General features: G+C 38.9%; 1 protein-coding gene across 4 annotated transcripts in view; it reads right to left on the bottom strand.

Moving 5' to 3' along the window:
• Positions 1-18,714, bottom strand: part of LOC109000974 (phosphatidylinositol-3-phosphatase SAC1) — a 32,725-nt gene extending 14,011 nt beyond the window's left edge. For 2 of the 4 annotated variants that reach the window (XM_018978063.2, XM_035693459.1), the window contains exons 1-8: positions 18,441-18,714; positions 17,729-17,933; positions 17,464-17,629; positions 16,446-16,668; positions 9,753-9,829; positions 4,970-5,002; positions 684-871; positions 465-562 (exon numbers count right to left, since the gene is read on the bottom strand). In XM_018978063.2, the coding sequence (XP_018833608.1) occupies positions 465-562; positions 684-871; positions 4,970-5,002; positions 9,753-9,829; positions 16,446-16,668; positions 17,464-17,629; positions 17,729-17,933; positions 18,441-18,581 (1,131 nt within the window). In that variant the 5' untranslated portion in view covers positions 18,582-18,714. The remainder of the gene's footprint in view (positions 1-464; positions 563-683; positions 872-4,969; positions 5,003-9,752; positions 9,830-16,445; positions 16,669-17,463; positions 17,630-17,728; positions 17,934-18,440) is intronic. The other 2 variants (XM_018978064.2, XM_035693460.1) reach the window with 1 other exon arrangement.
• Positions 18,715-19,090: the final 376 nt, after the last annotated feature.

Genomic DNA, 19,090 nt, shown 5'->3' with positions numbered 1-19,090 from the left:
TGAGATCTGTTATCCTTAAAGTTAATTCCCAGGAAGGTTTCTATAATTCCCAGATTTTTTATAGGCTATTTTAACTGTCTATTAAGTCTACATTGATGCACCTATGCAACCACAGCATGTTGGAGAAAGTTAAAGGGAGTGCGCCAGTTCTTGAATTTCAGAATAAAGAAAGTGACACAAGAAATTTCAGTAAGAAAAAGTAGCAGCAGATTGCACTGGGTATTAAATCTAAACACCAGATAAATAACAGCAACATCCCAAATTTAAAATCTTCTATTTTTTTTTTCCTTTTTTCTTTGGCCAATGTGAAATTAATTCAAAGCCACCAATGAAGCACCAGGAAAATGAAGAATCCAATATCTTTACGGTAAGTTAAGTTATTGCCCTGAAAAAGAATACAATATCATGTAAACAAAAACTATGTCTTTTCAAATAGATGCAATTAATGATGCATTTAAGATCACCTTAATTAAATTAAGCACTATAATTGGATTGCCATATCTCCTTGCCAGGTCCTCAAAATGCAATCGTGTTGCCTCATATGTGGGGTCATATCTCTGCACTGAATTCAAAAGGAGAACAATGACTTTATTTACATGAAGCTGATAATATAAAAGCAAACATAAGATTCAGCAGAAATTCAGTACCAAAGCAATCTAAATTTGGAAAATAGACATTCTTACGTATTATATCAGGTTTAGGACTAAATCTTGAAGCTTCTTGGGACCAGAAAAGTGGAATTGAACCACGCATCTGCACAACAGAACTCATTCTTCCCTTGCATGACCCAGCTTCCTCATCAAGGACAATCTGCTCTGTTTCAACATCATTTGCAACCCTTCCCCGATCATTAACTCCCCTTTTCAAGTAACTGCAATTTATGAAAACCACTAAACCAATAAAATCAATTGTGTGCAATCATCACAAAATGTCCTAAATAAGATACTTGCAAACAACTTCTCTGTATTATTGAACTGAATAAAAAGTTCCTATAATTAGAAATAAATGCTAATTTGAAGTGTTAATGTTTCTATAACCCTCAATGGCTCTCAGGATAATCTATCCTTTTTTTATGCTTTCAGTTGCATCATAATTACCTAAAAGGTGACTCCTAGTTCTATTACTACTCTAATTTATAATTCTACATTAAAAGAAATAACAAAGAAATGAAATCGAAATGAACCAATGGATTCGGTTATGGAATATGGATTTGTTGCTGTTGTGTGTGTTTGTTCTTAATTTGGCCAAATTTGAGTTCACAGGACCCATGTGCAAATCAAATTGAGATAAGCATGTAATAGTTTTAGCAGTCGCATCATAGGTAGTCAACAGTTGAAACACTTTTTCATTCGCAGGGTGGTGCGGTAATCATAGGCAGTTCATTTTTGGTGCTGCTATATAAAGGGGAAAACCATAAATTCCCACAATTCTTGCAATGGTACTTTTAGTCTTTTCTTAATTGTGATTATTCTAGAGTTCTCTAGAAATATTAGGATTGTTTTACTCAAATTTCAAGTTGTCATGTATCTATCAGGCACATTCCATTTTGAGCAATCCTGGTACTAGTAGGGTAAATGATAGTAAATAACCTTTATAAATATGCTTCAACATACTTAAAGGAATTAGAGTTCAAGTGTTAAGGCAAGTTTATCAAGTATGTTCTATTTGCTTTTTGTGCATTATCTCATTCATAGCCAAAGAATAGTCTCTTGAAATTCTATTTCCTACCCAATTTACAACCAAAATCATAGCCCTTCCCATATATCCTTTAAGACTCTTTAGATACCAAAGCTTTCATTAAATCTCTAACCATATGATAACCAACAAACCCTAAATTAAAGCATCATAATCCTTCTTAAGGAACCACTTGCTTACAAAGCTTAAGCTAATATGAAAAGACAAATTTAATCATTTAACTATTATCCTATCATCTCCCATTATAAATGGACCCAGAACCCTCAATGAGGGAGGTTAACAAATGATAAAATATCACTCTTCCCTACACTTGAGTAAATAGGAAACAGTGGCTCAATCACTCAACCAAAATTTCTAACAATGTCTGCGTTGCTACCCCGACAAATTTCTGGCAGCCAGATTTCTTTAAAAAAATGGCTCCTCCATTTTTGTCCCTTAAAGTATAATGGGAAGGAAAGGAAGAAAGATAGAAAGAAAGAAAACCAACCACTATTGGTTTTATTTCCTAATTTATCTCATATAATCAATTGTAGGGAAGCTTCCAAATATCTCATACATAACTTCTTGAAAAGTATGGTAATTTCATCTGAAATGAAAAGGGCCCAACCCAAGTACACAAGTACAAAATAGGAAATTCCCAAATAGAGGGATGGAGAAAAAGAACACAATTTCATCAAGTCTAGAATTTATAAGTAAGAAGAATTTATTAATCCACATAATTAGGCAAGGCCTAAGTACACAGGAAGTATACAAGAGATGAACCTAATTACAAGCTAAGTGTTGTGAAAAACAATCTTTGAAGGTCACAAAGGAACCATCATCCAATCCTCTAGATTGCTATGGTTACTGAGGGGACTTCAACAATAAGCCATCAAGTTTACCACCCATTGGTATTCCACAAATCAAAGCCATGTAGAAGATGGTTCCTATTTGTATTCTCTGGTGCTTATGGTAGGAGCGAAATGACATGTCGTTCGAAGACAATGAGCAATCTCTTGAGGATCTTAGATCTTTTCTTGTTAGAACACTATTCCTATGAGCCATAGCTATAGATTTTAATGGTCTAGACCTACATGACTTTTTTGTTTCCTTTTCTTCATCCTAGATAGTTGTTTCCTCTTGTATACCATCTTGTGTACTTGGATTATGCCTATTCTATTAATACAATCGTTTACTTACCAAAAAAAAAGTTCACCACCCATTGGTGCATGACCCACTCAATCCCAAACATACAAATATCGATGCCCAAAGATCCATACCCACCTTGTGGTGAAGCAAAAGATGATCAATAATTTCTCCGCCCAGCTTGCACATACAACATCAGCCCTTTACTATGAAATTTCTCTTCTGCTTGATTTCCACTATTAAGACATTCCCTAACACTACCATCCAAACAAAGAATGCTACCATTTACTGCACCTTGTTTCTCCAAATATTCTTCTAGGGGAAAGGAGGACCATCTTCAGCGATGAGCATATGCTAGAAAGACTTTACCTCAAAGGTATGTCTTTTGAAAAGAAATAGTCCAGGAGAGCTTATCAACATCACCACCTCTCAGCTTGGAAGAGTACAAACAATTGAAAAACAAAGAGATCATTTGCACTCCCAGTCATGCACTCTCTAATAAAAGTTTTTTTTTTTTTAATATAGTTAATAAGAAATTTTATTACCAAGAATAGGCAAAGCCTAAGTACACAGGACGTATACAAAGGAAATACCTATTACATACTAGAAAACAAAAAAGGGGCTAATACAAATTCTGAAAAATTTCAGAATTCAGTACAAGAGTCTTTAGCCCATAAACACAAAGTACTAAAGAAGACATCCCTAAGTTCTCCCAAAGAAAGTTTTTTGTCTTCAAAGCATCTCTCATTCCTTTCCAACCAAAGACACCACACCAAACACAAAGAAATCATCTTCCATACGGCAGCAACTCATTTTCTTCCCACAAAACCATACCAACATGCAAGTAGATCCACCACTTCCTTAGGCATCACCCAATTTAATCCCATTCGACCAAAAACCTCATTCCACAAAGACCTAACCACCTCGCAGTGAAGGAAAATATGATTTACAGATTCACCATCTTTCTTACACATGACACACCAATCCACTATATCTATGGTCAAAACTTTACCAAGAGAAACTACCCAACAGAAAAATGGCACCTTAGTAGGAACCTTCACTTTCCATATGCTTTTCCAAGGGAACTGACAGCCACAGTGACAAGTTAACTCCTTATAAAAGAACTAACTGAAAACCTGGAATTTCCTACATGATCCCACAGCAGACTGTCCTCCCTACCCTGCACCACTCTTGAATTATAAAGTCTTCCCAAAAAGTCAGAAACAACATTCACTTCCCAATCATTAACATCTCTAACAAAATCTACATTCCACTGGATAACATTCCCTTGGGGTCTATTCTCATAGATCTGCAAAATTTCTACAACTGACACCTCCTTACAACGAGATATGCTAAACGACACTGAGAAAGCAGTCTTCAAGGCCAAAACCCACACCACAAATTGCGTCAAATCATGTCATGCGTAACTTATACACGATTTTCAATGATTAATCCTTAATCATTGCAGCGTGTCCCTCAAAGAATCATGAAAACTCAATCCCCTCCTACTAAAAGCAAACAAAAGTTCCTTAAGATAACTAGAACACAAACAATGAGAGTAGCAAGCCTAGGAGACAGGACAGAAGAGTAAAGGGAAAAACATTATATAAATGAAGGTTGTTGCAAAACAGAAGAATTGAGAAACTAGGTGGCAACTTGATTATTCTCCGTGTAAATAAAGAAAAGTAATACAAAAGAGGTTGTACTTATTTGCAAAACCAAAGAGTTGAAAAATCAGGTGGCAACTTGATTATTCTACATATAATAGAAAGACACAAACACAGACACAAGGCATGATTTTTTTTATTAAAAAAATAAAGATTAGAAACATGGGATTCCAAGATCATTAACTTGGTTAAACAAAAAGAGAAGCTGCAAAAACCAAAATTAATGAAAAGGGAGGAGAGAGCATAAAAGATCAATCTCTAAGACAGACAGATAGAGAGAGAGAGAGAGAGTTAAAAAGAGCAGGGAGAGAAGAAAAGAACTAAAGATACACTTGGAAAACAGGAAAAAAAATTCCTGAGAAGAAAAATATATCATTAAAATTCTTATAAAAATGGAAGGAAAAAAATCTCCTGCTTCACTTCTGCCACAAAAGGGTTACTTTAGGAAAAGGAATCCAATGCATAGAGAGAGAAAGGCTGACCTGGCTTGTTGCTCCTCCTCCTTCAGTCCTTCCCTGAACAAAGAGATAAATGCCTATGGGGGTAAAACTTCATATAAACCATTTATGGGATCCAATAATTTGTGGATCACACGCACACACACATGCATATACCATATAATGTTTAGGCAAACACTCAAAAAAGCAATACGCAAGTGCACCTATAGAACGGAGTAGGTGCTTTACATACAGAAAGTCGCCTGCAACAAGTTTATTTTGCCAATTCATTGCCTGAACTTTCTTTCAGGTAAGTTTCCTAAATTACTGGGATGGTACAGAAAAATAAATTTCAAAATCAACAATAACAGAGGATTTGAACCTCCAGTAACATCCACCCTTAATTATATAAAATTAAAACATTCAGTATTGATTGATTGAATAGGAAGGCTTGGATTGTTATAGGAATAAATTATCATCTTTCTTTTTTTTTATAAGTATAAATTATCATCTTTCTTTTTTTATATATAAGTATAAATTATCATCTTTCGGAAAGTACAACTACCAGAGCTAGTTCAAAAACACGCACATTCGCATTCACACTCATGGTACTCAACATGTACATGACATACCATTAGCTTCACAAATAAAACCACCTTTCCTATCAATTCACATGCACTTCAAGCCCTGAGCCCTGTTATTGTGCAAGAAGTCCAGTAATTACTAAAAATTTCCAAGGCTTTAAAATGCATAAACTGCATGAATGTCATTAATGCGTACAAGCACATACCATACCCCTATGGCCCTATCAGCAATAATTTATGTTAAGAATTAAGAAAAAGTAGCTGTACAGCCTCTACCGATATGTGTCTTCGCCAATGCTACCTCAAGTGCACAAATTTGCTCAGAAAAACAAAAGGCTAACCAATTTGAGTTGATTTTAGCATGGGCATCTCTACCATCAATTATCTTCTATAAATGTGTGAAGCAAAGCCCCGATCAAGAGTAGCACATTACCACACTGTTGTTTATCGTGTGGCTTGTAAGCTTCAATGGCACAAAATACACATAATTGTTTCCTCTAGGACTGATTTTTGTATCTAAAGGAAATTCCTAAGGTGTCAAAGCATATTTGGTGCAATTTGACGATCTTCAATTGCCTCTAAAGTTTCCAAGTGTTTATCCAAGCTTCAAGTAAACCACAGTAACATTTTTTTTTTGGTTATGCCAAGTTGATTAGCTACTCACAAAGTGATTATAAAGACTCTTCATAACAAATACTCTTCATGACAGGAAATAGTTGATACAAGGAAAAAAAATTTTGTATTGACGCCTTCATTAGGGAAGATCCTCACAATAGACAACATACAGAAACGCCACATCATAGTCCTGGATTGGAGTTGTATCTGCAAAAAGAGTGAAGAATCCGTAGATCATCTACTACTTCATTGTGAGATTGCTACGACCTTGTGGAATGACTTCTTTGCTCGGATGCAATTAGCTTAGGTGATGCCAAAGAGGGTAATCGACCTCCTAGCTTCTGGGCGAGGCATCCGAGGCAACCTTCAGATTGCAACGGTGTGGAAGATGGTCCCAATCTGTCTATGGTGGTGTATTTGGAGGGAGAGGAATGCAAGAAGTTTTAAAGATTGAGGGTGGTCAATGGATGAGCTTAGAAGTTTATTTTTCAATACTTTACTTCATTGGTCAATTATAATTTTTTTTTTTATCGGTAAATAGAATTTTATTGATCAAAAGAGAGACAAAAATGCCCAAGTATACGGGACATATACATGAGCAAGTTTATGTCTAGTTTAGAGATACAAGAAAATCATGATAGTCCTACAATGAAAATCAATTACAATCGACCAATGGAGTAAAGTATTAAAAAACAAAATTCTAAACTCTTCCATTGATCTCTCTTGATCTTCAAAGCATCTTGCATTCCGCTCCCTCCAAATGCACCATCATAGATAAATAGGTAGCATCTTCCATATGGATGCAATTTGAGAGTTGCCCCTAATACCTCTCCACGCGGCTAGAAAATCACAAACCCTTTCCGGCATCACCCACGCTAATCCCACGCGTGCTAAGACATCGGTCCACAAGGATATAGCAACCTCACAATGTAGTAATAGATGGTCAACGGACTCACCACTCTTCTTACACATGTAACACCAATTTATAGCTATAATGCCACATTTCCTTAAGTTATCTATAGTAAGAATCTTTCCCAAAGTGGCTATCCATACAAAAAAATCTGTCTTTAGGGTACCTTTATCTTCCAAATGCTCTTCCAAGAGAACGGAGCTGAGTTGTGTATGTTCAAGGAATGATAGTAAGAGCGGGCCGTAAAAGCTCCTTTCTTAGAGGGTTGCCAATATATCTTATCTTTACCTTCTCCCAACACTCGAATGGAGTACACAAGATCAAAAAAGGCTGAAAAGTCATCCATCTCCCAATCTTGGGCTTCTCTATGGAAAGTGAGATTCCATTGGGAAAGGCCATTGGAAAAGATGAGTAAATCTGCTATTGATGCTTCTTTCCTTCTTGCTAAGCTATAAACTTGTGGAAAGACATCCTTGAGTGCCCGATCACCGCACCATAAATCATGCCAAAATTTTACCTTCACTCCGTTTCCGACTTTGAAGCTAATATGTGCTGCATAAATGTCCCACCCCCTTCTAATATGTTTCCAAAGCCCAACTCCGTGGGGTCCGCTCACCTCATTGGAACACCACCCTCCCCAAGATTCCCCGGGCTTCAAAGCAATGATGGTTCGCCACAAGGCCTCCCGTTCTTGGTGATATCTCCATAACCATTTGCCAAGCAAGGCTTGGTTAAAAGATTTCAAATTCCGTATACCCAAGCCGCCTTCTTTGATAGGGGAGCAAATTGTATCTCATTTTACCAAGTGAAATTTAAACTCATCCTTGATCCCTCCCCACAGGAAATCACGTTGGAGTTTCTCCATGCGATGAGCCACCTTGGCGGGGAGTGGAAATAATGAGAGGAAATATGTTGGTAAGTTAGAGAGAGTGCTTTTTATGAGGGTTACCCGTCCCCCTTTGGATAAGTACATCCGCTTCCATCTAGCTAATTTCCTCTCCATTTTTTCTAACACATCATCCCATATATATTTCGATTTGAAAGCTGCGCCCAAAGGAAGGCCAAGGTATTTCATGGGCAACTGAGATATCTTACACTCCAAGATGGACGCCAGACTCACCACGTTGGGTACATACCCCACAAGCACTACCTCTGATTTAGCCAGATTCACCTTCAACCCTGACACTGCTTCAAAACATAGTAATAGAGCCCTCAAAGCTCGAATTTGCTCCTGTCTAGCATCACAAAAGATTAGTGTATCATCAGCAAACAGTAGGTGAGATATGTTAAGCGAACCTAAACTTGCTTCTCCCACTGAGAAACCTGATATGAACCCTCCCTCTACCACCCCTGATATCATCTTGCTGAAAGCTTCCATCACAAAAACAAAGAGAAGATGAGAAAGGGGGTCTCCTTATCGCAAACCTCAAGAGCTTTTGAAAAAACCTTTTGACGTGCCATTCACCAATACGGAATAACAGGCCGTAGAGATACAATGATGCATCCAGGAACACCATTTAGTGCTAAAGCCGCATCTCTCAAGCATATAAATTAAAAAACTGCAATTGACGTGATAATACGCTTTCTCCATGTCAAACTTACAAAGGAGTCCCGGCTCTCCCGATTTAATGCGGCTCTCCAGACATTCATTGGCTATTAGTACCGAATCAAGGATTTGCCTACCTTGGACAAATGCATTTTGAGGTTTCGAAATCAAGCTTTCCATCACCTTGCTCAATCTGTTCGCCAATACTTTGGATAAAATTTTGTAAAAACCACCCACCAAACTAATGGGACGAAAATATTTCACTTCAACAGCACTAGGCTTCTTGGGAATGAGTGCTAAGAAAGTTGCATTAAGACTTTTCTCGAACCGCCCGGTTCCATGAAATTCATGGAAAGCCTCCATGATATCATCTTTAAGCACATCCCAACAAGTCTGAAAAAAGGCCATAGAGAAGCCATCAGGACCTGGAGCTTTATCACCCGCCATACTCGACCACCGACCTGACCTCTCCCTCCTCAAAAGGCCTTTAACACCTAGTTCCAATGGTCAATTGTAATTGATTTTAATGGCATGACCATTCATGAATTTCTTGTATCACTAGAACATCACTCCTAGGCGTTGTTGCTCTTGTATATGACCCGTGTAATTGGGCTTTGCCTACTCTTATGATCAATAAAATTTTATTTACCGACAAAAAAAATTGATTTTAATGGCACGTCTTTTCATGACTTCACTGTATCACTAAACTAGAATGCAACACTCTTGTATATGACTATATGTCCTGTATACTTGGGCCTTTGTCTATTGTAAGCTCAATAAAATTATGTATATCGATAAAAAAAAAAAAAAATAGACGATACAACGAGAAAGATTATAAACAAGTGGTGAATGGAGAAATCAAGCCATAATATCTTGCAAAAGACACTTATTTTCATAGATCCTTACAGGTAGATAGTTACAGCCTCCATTAATATTTGAACTAATTCTCTGCCAGGAAACAAGACTGGAGGCTAAAGTGCATCTGAGGTGATACTTAAATCAACTAATTTAGAAAAGTTTGAAAGAAGTTAAAGACAAACTCTGAAAACTAGAAGAATAATGTATGTAATCATTTTTCTTTCTTATTCATGCTTGGATAAAGTTTCAGTTGCTTGTTAAATACATGGCTATAAAATGAACAAGTGAATTTCATATCTTCAATCTAAAACATACCGTGTCCCTGCAAAATGCCGAGAGCGCCTTGAAACCAGAGACACACTGAAGTCCCTCCCATAAATTGATAGCCTCATCTGCCACCATCAAGTTCAATAGAATTGATTGAAGAACTAAATACTTGTTATGCTCAATTAATAACAATAAGATGAAGAAATCATGTATCATGAGTTCAATTCTAGACAAGGGTAAAAAGGCACAATTGACTTTAAAGTATAAATTCTACTTCCATGAAATAAAATTTCAGGAGGTATTCACAGCAGATGGATATAGCACACCTAGTCAATCATAATTACTAAAGAATAGGCACAAAATGTTATCACATAGTGATAATATAAAAATATGTTGCATAACACATGCTACGCACAAGATTGTAGGCATCGTGTCACGTACCATGGGTGCTACATTACGATATAGTATTACTATCCATACATCAATTTTAACATCAATAAAATAAAGGCAGAGCACAATTAATCCCTCAAAGCCTTAAGTAGATTGTGTCACTATGAAGCGTTGCAGTTTGTAACCAGAAGTAGAAGCAAGGAAGCCTTAGGATATTGATTTTATGCTGTAGGAGTCAAAGGGAATTATTGTAATTATAAAAGATGATGCAAATTGGCTCTTTCCACTATCCGTGGGGGTTATATCAAGCCTTGTTATGTAACTGTGTCGTTAAGTGTGGTTGTCCAGCATTAAATCTTAATTATAAACATAATATCTATACACTGCTAGTTGTTTTATGACAAGTTACAAAAGCACTCAGTGGGTACTGAACCCCCAGCCACACCCTCCAACCCATTTTCTTATTAAGGGACAAGATGCCTTTTTTCTTCTTCCTCTTCATCTTCTTTTGTGATTAGGAGGACATGCTAGCAAAGTGAAGTTGATTGGCTTGTGTCAAAAATAATGATGGAAGCTTCTTTCTTTCTTTTAGTTGACAGATGTTACCAAGAGGATTTGGCAATTATTGCTCGTTGTGCAAAGAGTAGGGGTTTTTGCCAAAATCAGTAACAAATATCAAGATTACATTCAAATAATAAAAGAGTCTTATATGTTTATTTTTATCGGTAAACAAATTTTTATTGATAAAAAAAGAGACAAAAATGCCCAAGTATACGGGACATATACATGAGCAAGTTTATGTCTAGTTTAGAGATACAAGGAAATCATGCAAAGACCTGCCATGAAAATCAATTACAATTGACCAATGAAGTAAAGTGTTGAAAAACAAAATTCTAAGCTCTTCCATTGATCTCTCTTGATCTTCAAAGCATCTTGCGTTCCGCTCCCTCCAAATGTACCACCATAGGCAAATAGGTAACATCTTCCATATGGATGCAATTTGAGAGTAGCCCCTAATACCTCTCCAAGAGGCTAAAAAATCAAATACCCTTTCCGGCATCACTCACGCTAACCCTAACCGTGCTAAGACTTCGGTCCACAAATTCATGGCAATCTCACAATGTTGTAATAGATGGTCAGCAAACTCACCGCTCTTCTTACACATGTAACACCAATTCATAGCTATAATGCCACGTTTCCTTATGTTATCTATAGTAAGAATCTTCCCCAAAGAGGCTGTCCATACAAAAAAAGCTGCCTTTATAGGTGCATTTGTCTTCCAAATGCTCTTCCATGGAAATAGGGCTGAGTTGTGCATGTTCAAGGAATGATAGAAAGAGCGGGCCATAAAAACTCCCTTCTTAGAGGGACACCAATATATCTCGTCTTCACCCTCCCCTGACATACAAGTGGAGTACACAAGGTCAAAAAAGGCCGAAAAGTCATCCATCTCCCAATCTTGTGCATCTCTATGGAAAGTGAGGTTCCATTGGGAAGGGTCATTGGAAAAGATAACTTAATCTGCTATTGATGCTTCTTTCCTTCTTGCTAAGCTATAAACTTGTGGAAAGACATCCTTGAGTGCCGGATCACTGTACCATAAGTCATGCCAAAATTTTACCTTCACTCTGTTGCCGACTTTGAACCAACTATGTGCTGCATAAATGTCACACCCTCTTCTAATATGTTTCCAAAGCCGAACTCCATGAGATCCACTCACCTCATTAGAACACCACCCTCCCCATGATTCCCCATGCTTCAAAGCAATGACAATTCGCCGCAAGGCCTCCCGTTCTTGGTAATATCTCCATAACCATTTGCCAAGCAAGGCTTGGTTGAAAGATTTCAAATTCCGTATACCCAATCCTCCTTCTTTGATGGGGGAGCAAATTGTGGCCCATTTCACCAAGTGAAATTTAAACTCATCCTTGAACCCTCCCTAAAGGAAATCACGTTAAAGTTTCTCCATGCGATGAGCCACCTTGGCGGAGAGCGGAGCGGAAATAATGAGAGGAAATATGTTGGTAAGTTAGAGAGAGTGGTTTTTATGAGAGTTACCCGACCCCTTTGGATAAGTACATCCGCTTCCAACCAGCTAATGTTCTCTCCATTTTTTCTAGTACATCATCCCATATAGATTTCGATTTGAACGCCATGCCCAGCGGAAGGCCGAGATATTTCATGGGCAACTGAGATATCTTGCACTCCAAGATGGACGCCAGACTCTCCACATTGGGTACGTACCCCACTGGCACTACCTTTGATTTAGCCAAATTCACCTTCAACCCTGACACGACTTCAAAACATAATAATAAAGCCCTCAAAGCTCGAATTTGCTCATATCTGGCCTCACAAAATATTAGTGTATCATCAGCAAACAATAGGTGAGAAATGTTAAGAGAACCTGAACTTGTCTCTCCCACTGAGAATCCTTATATGAACCCTCCCTCTACCACCCCAGAAATCATCTTGCTAAAAACTTTCATCACAAAAATAACAAGAAGAAGAGAAAGAGGGTCTCCTTGTCGCAAACCATGGGAGCTTTTGAAAAAACCTTTTGATGTATCGTTCACCAATACGGAGAAACAGGCCGTCAAGATACAATAATGGATCCAAGAATACCATTTAGTGCCAAAGTTGCATCTCTCAAGCATATAAATTAGGAAACTCCAATTGACATGATCGTACGCTTTCACCATGTCTAACTTACATAGGAGTCCCAACTCTCCCGATTTAATACGACTCTCCAGACATTCATTGGCTATAAGTACCGAGTCAAGGATTTGCCTCCCTAGAACAAATGCATTTTGAGGCTTCGAAATCAAGCTTTCCATCACCTTGCTCAATCTGTTCGCCAATACTTTGGATAAAATTTTGTATAGCTCACCCACCAAACTAATGGGATGAAAATCTTTCACTTCTACGGCACCGGGACTTTTGGGGATGAGTGCTAAGAAAGTTGCATTAAGATTTTTCTCGAACCGCCCGCTTCCATGAAATTCATGGAAAACCTCCATGATATCATCTTTAAGCACTTCCCAACAAGTCTGAAAAAAGGCCATGGAGAAGCCATCGGGACCTGGAGCTTTATCGCTCGCCATACCCTTGACCACCAACCTGACCTCTACCTACTCAAAAGGCCTTTCGAGACATTCCACAACATGCAAGTCAAAAGCATCAAAAACCAAGCCCGTCAAGTCTCGGCCTCCACTCAAATTGTTCCAAAAACAACTTATTATAGTAATTGACAATGTGATTTGAGATCTCGGCATGGTTAGATGAGACCACCCCATCTATAACCGGAGTATCTATAGCATTGTTCTGCCTATGTGAGTTGGTCGCTTGGTGAAAAAACTCGATGCATCCATCCCCTTCCTTCAACCATAATACTTGTGATTTCTGTTGCCACGATATTTCTTCCAAAAGAGACATCCATTCAATGTCCGCAATTACTTGGGATATGGGGGCCCGCTCAGTTTTAGAAAGAACTCTCCTCTCTTCCACACCCTCCAAGCCCTTAAGCTCCTCCATTAGAACAGTTTTTTGACTTTTCACATTACCGAACTCTTGTGTATTCCACTCCTTCAAGTCCTTTTTCAAATACTTTAATTTGCAAGCCAGCGTATAGCTAGCATTACCATAGAAATGGTAAGAAGACCACCATTATCTTATTCTGTCCAGAAAACCCTCTTACTTCAACCACATGTTCTCAAATTTGAAGTACCTCAGGCTCTTCTAATGCCCCCGCAATTCAAAAGAATGGAAAAGTGATTTGAACACAACTTGGGTAGTCTCTTCTGAATAAGATCCGGATAGTGTACCTCCCATTCAGGTGAGATTAGAAATTTGTCTATCCTTGACCAAGATGGAAGATCTCGATTGCTAGACCAAGTGAAAGAACCACCTGCAAGCGGAATATCCTGTAAATTCTACTCAGAAATGAAGTTAGAAAAATCTACCATGGGTGAGTTGAAACCCGAAACACCCGATCTCTCACTCGGGAAACGAGTGACGTTGAAATCACCTCCAATACACCAAGGTAAGTCCCATATGCTGCTAATACCGGCCAACTCATCCCATAAAAAGCTTCATGACGGGTCAAGATTAGGCCCATAAACACCTACAAAAGCTCACTGATAGCCATACATGACATTCTTAAACGAGCATGCCACCACATAATCCCCCAGAAAATCTTCCATATTTTCCACTACTCTTTTATCACACATTACTAGTATGCCCCCAGATGCTCCATTGAATAGTAAATAATACCATCCCACTTGAAAACAACCCCACAAACTCCTAATGATACAAAGAGAAATTATTGCCAGTTTAGTTTCTTGTAGGCAAACAATGTCTACTTTCCAACTTCGGAGAAGGGATATAATACGTAGGCGATAAATTCACGTCATTGATCCCTCTCACATTCCAAGACAGTATTTTAGGCTTCATTAACAAAAGAAGCATCCCTCCCTTTTGCTCTATCTCTCCCCAAAGTTCCCTCCTTATTATTGTAGTTAATGGAGCATTGCAATCGTTTCGACTCTCTCCCCTTTTTAACAACTGACTTCATTACCGTAGATCGACCAGCTTCCATGGCTACTAGGAGAGCCATGAATTGGTCTTCATAGCCATCACAGGAAAGTCCCACCCAACCACGAAGCTTCTCTACTTTTTTTAATACCCAATCAGATGCTCGAGGTGCAATATGAGGTGGGAGCATCTGTAAGGGTGACGGGCTACCCATCTCCTCCTCCCCATTGCCCTCAAAGTCCACAGAAAGATTCAACAGACAGGTACCCTCCCTACTAGCCTTATCTCCTTTCCCACAACAGAATCCACTCCCGCCATGACAGAATCTTCCTCCACTCCAAGCATGAAGAACACCTCATTTGACCCACCCATAACTTCCTCAACAAAAATCGAAACTTTCTATGTCTAGTTGGAAGGCAATAACTCGACAACAATAACCAGGGCAGCCTCGTATATTTGTCCCAAAACTTCCCCTTTCTCAAAGGGACTACTCACACCCTTACCACAGCTCGCAACCTTCTCCACAGGCCTCGGCATAGTTGTCTGTGAGCCGAAAACCTCTGTCGTGGTGGTCTGTGCAGTTATCGGGCCTTCGTGAACATTAGAAAAGTCGAAAATCCCTCCTCCATACTCAATTATTGCAACCTCCAGTGACAGGACCTCCATCGGAGCCTCTGCAACCTTCAGTGGGGTCGACTAAAGCTTTGTCGTCGACGGTGGCTCAAGCCCAAGCATAGACGGGCCACCAACAGCCTGCAATTTCTTCCTCCAGAACAGGCCTACGTTCTGTGTTCTCGCCTTGGGCTGGAACCCGTTGCCCGCATAGGCCTGGCCCTTCCCATAAGGCCCACCATTCGAGTCCCATGAGCCCAACTGGCAGCCCGAGCTCACACCCTCCTTCGCATAACCCTTAACACACCGTATTAACAAAACCACACTATTTGTTAACTCCCCCAACGAAGTCTGCATTTCACGCAGCCCCTTCAGTATATTTTCCTCTTTCAGCCCGACCGACCTCTGTCATCTCCTCCTCCACTCTAAGCAGCTTCCGAAAAGGGAGGTGAGCCCTTTTGCATGTCTGCCATCACAGTGTGCTACGTGGCTCAAGGAACCTCCAGAGCCTCCTTGTAAGACCTCGACGACAGAGCTACCGCCATCTATTGCGGTGAGTTTCTCCCCTGAACACCCACTCTGCCCATATCCTTCAACACCGCCACCATTTTCCTCCACCCCATTCCAGCCTTGTCTTCAGGTATGAGTATGTAACTCTGGCGACCTCCCCCACCATACACCGCCAAAGCCATGTAAGAGCCACGAGAGTTTGAGCATCATTGGGCAGTGAGGCCTTTGTTACCTTTCCGTAGAGCAGAGTAGTAGCCTTTGCTCCCAGACTTCAAACAAGCCTCCAGCGAGTTAGCCACCCAGTCTCTAAACCCAGCCATAGACAACTCACACCTTTCCATCCTTTCTTAGTAATGCACACCTTACCCCCATCTCTTCTCACCTCAAAAACCTTTGACTCAATAACTAAACAACTAAAAGAACTCATAGGCACGCTTCGATACCAGATAACCCCCCGTCAACAGCCCACAACCACCATTGACAACGTGAAAGTCTAAAGTATACGGAGGGGGTGGGAAGTAAGAAGAAGAAGAAGAAGAATAAGAGAGAGAAAAAAAGTCATACACTCAACTGTATATTTTTATGTTGTTATAAAGAGTCCTATATGTAAACTGCAAGGATGACAAATAAGCATAGATTGACATTTGATGAAATGCAGAACAATTACAGTACAAGGAGATGATAAAGATAGTCTCATACCTGCCTAAAATGCCCATGAACTAATGCTATCGTCCAGATAGTGTTCGTGCATCTTGATCTAATTGCTTGTGTTAAATAAGCATTCCACACAAATATATTGTCAAATGGCATCCCTTCTTCACCCGTTAACAGCACATTTCTTTGCAGACTTTGCATTATAGGATACGTATAGCTATAGAAAAAATCTTTGGTCATATCAACACTGGATAAGAGTTTCTTGTACCTGCATTGGAGGAAAGAAAGCAAAATAATAACTACTAAAATGTTCTCTTACTAAACCATTAACCAGAGGGCAAAGGATACCTACAAATAAAACTTGCAAAACTAAGTTTTCTTAGATTTGTATGTTTTGTGTAATTATATAAAAAAATCTTTTCTTTATAAGTATACAAAAAATTAAATTAAATGATTCTAAAACAACATTAAAGAAAAGTTTACAAAAAGGATGGATATTCTTGGAAGCCCATCAAATACCAACATCACCAAAGTCCTATCAGTAGTTTGTATGACCCAAAGGGTCTAAAAATACATATACCTACCTTCACACATGAAGATAATCAAATACATATCGACAGGCCAAGAGGAGAGGTACAGCCATGGATAGGCATAGATAAATCTCCCAAAAAAGATCAATGATCCAGGGATAATGCTGGATGAGACTTTGGGGTTATCACCCAATAGATTCCTAAGCCTTTTGTCTGTTTTGTTTTTTAGGCTAAGCACTTGTTTTCTGGTAAGCTCCCTCAGCAAAATATGATTGTCATTCACAAAAACAGGTGCCACAGTTCCAAGTCTGCAATCTAAGGAAAAGCAAAAGGCTTTGATGGTGACAAATATCTTTTTTTCCCGCCTAATTAAGTTAATCTTGTGTCCATAGAATTAATATCACCATAGATATCATGCCCTATGACAATCTATTAAGCAATTATTGACATGATAATCTCTTCAACATGAATTAGACAATGGTTATGCCTACCTTCTCTTATGAAAAGAAATTGCATATATAAAAGAAAATTACCTTAGCTCTGTTTTAGAATGGGCTACATCAGTTTGAACCGAGACATGAGGGATCGTGATTAATTGGCTCTCATCTATACTATAAATTGCATGACCACATATGCATCCAATCTGCCTACGCTTGGTCACCAGAATCAAATAATAAGACTCCAGAAACTTAATGCAACCTAAAACCACCAAAAGCATATATATTTTTCTATTTTAGTAAAAACACCAAGGATTGAAACACCCAAATGAGCCCAAAACTGTAGTACTTTGATATTTACCCACAATACCAAAAACCTTTGCCACGGGGGCGAGACCCCCGGTGGCACGATTCCCTTCATCAATGCGCTGAAGCAAGTTCTTGATTTCCTTTGGCGAATACACCACTGGGTCTTCACTGATGTTGAGATCAGACGGCTCACTACGGTCAATCTTCAACACCCGGAAGAACCTCTTATTGCGATCACTCCCAATTAGATAAAATCTCTGAGTATAGAGCCCAAACTTCAATGTTAAAAAATAAGCTAACGATATAACAGTAGGGAACGGAAGAATTAAAAACTAAGAATCTTATGCTTTTGTTGCGGTAGTTTTCGGGAAGATGAAAAAGTTGTATTTGAGGAGATTATGCAGAAATCTAATTTTATTATCTCAGGAACCAGACAATCAAAAAATAATAAAATGCCCGGTTCTTTTAAGATAATCCATATTCAACAAACAGAGCTCAAGTTTAAGAACGAAATACATATGGCTCAGTTTCATGCCAAAAAAAAAGACCCAACCAAATTCATTTGCTAGGGTTCAATCACCAATAGATCTTAAAAATATCACTCACGTTTATTTCGCGGTCCCCAATAAATGAATGATCCTAATTCAGGAAAAAAAAAAAAAAAACACTAAAATCCTATGTTTGCGTAGGTTTAGGAAATAAATAAAATTTTCTTTTAAACAAAATAATATTTTCTCTCATCAAGCAAGCAGGAATGACGTTACCTGTCTGGTCTCATAGAGTCTGAACTTCTCGAGAGAGTATGGGTTCGGATCGACTTCGGGGTCACTGGAAGGATGGACTTTAGCAGAATGATGGTAAGGCGGGATACTGGAACTGGAATTCGTATTCTCTGATTTCGCCATAAAATCGAATTTCGCTCACTCACAAAACCAAGGAAAGAGAATGGGTTTTAGGTTTGGCCTGGACATGGGGAATTTGGGTTTTGGGGTTGGAATTTCTGGTGAAGATGGAATTAAGGGAAGAGTGGTTGTTTGGGTAATTAGCGGTTTCTTTATTATTTTTATTTATTTATTGAAAAAGTATTGTCATCATCTCACTTTTGGAATCATCCAAAATATATTATAGTGAAATGACCAAAAATACTTCCAACAAAACCCACTTCCCTCTTATTTTAATTTTTATTTTTATTTTCTCTCTCCAAACCCGTGTCGCCCAAGGCCTCCCCCCTCGCCCAAGGCCTCCTGCCCCTCGCCCATCCTCGAGCGTCGATTGTCGAGGTGGCGACGACTGCCGACGTGTCATCAACTATTGAGATGGCGGCTGACGATATAAATTTGGCTGTGAGGGAGAGAGAATTTGTGAGGGATAGAGGATCTGTGAGGGAGAGAGAAACGGTCGGTGTGGGCTGGGA

Source organism: Juglans regia, chromosome 8, assembly GCF_001411555.2.
Source record: "Juglans regia cultivar Chandler chromosome 8, Walnut 2.0, whole genome shotgun sequence".
NCBI lineage: Eukaryota > Viridiplantae > Streptophyta > Magnoliopsida > Fagales > Juglandaceae > Juglans > Juglans regia.
Note: the sequence above shows the minus strand (reverse complement) of the source record. Positions and strands in the feature narration are given on the sequence as shown.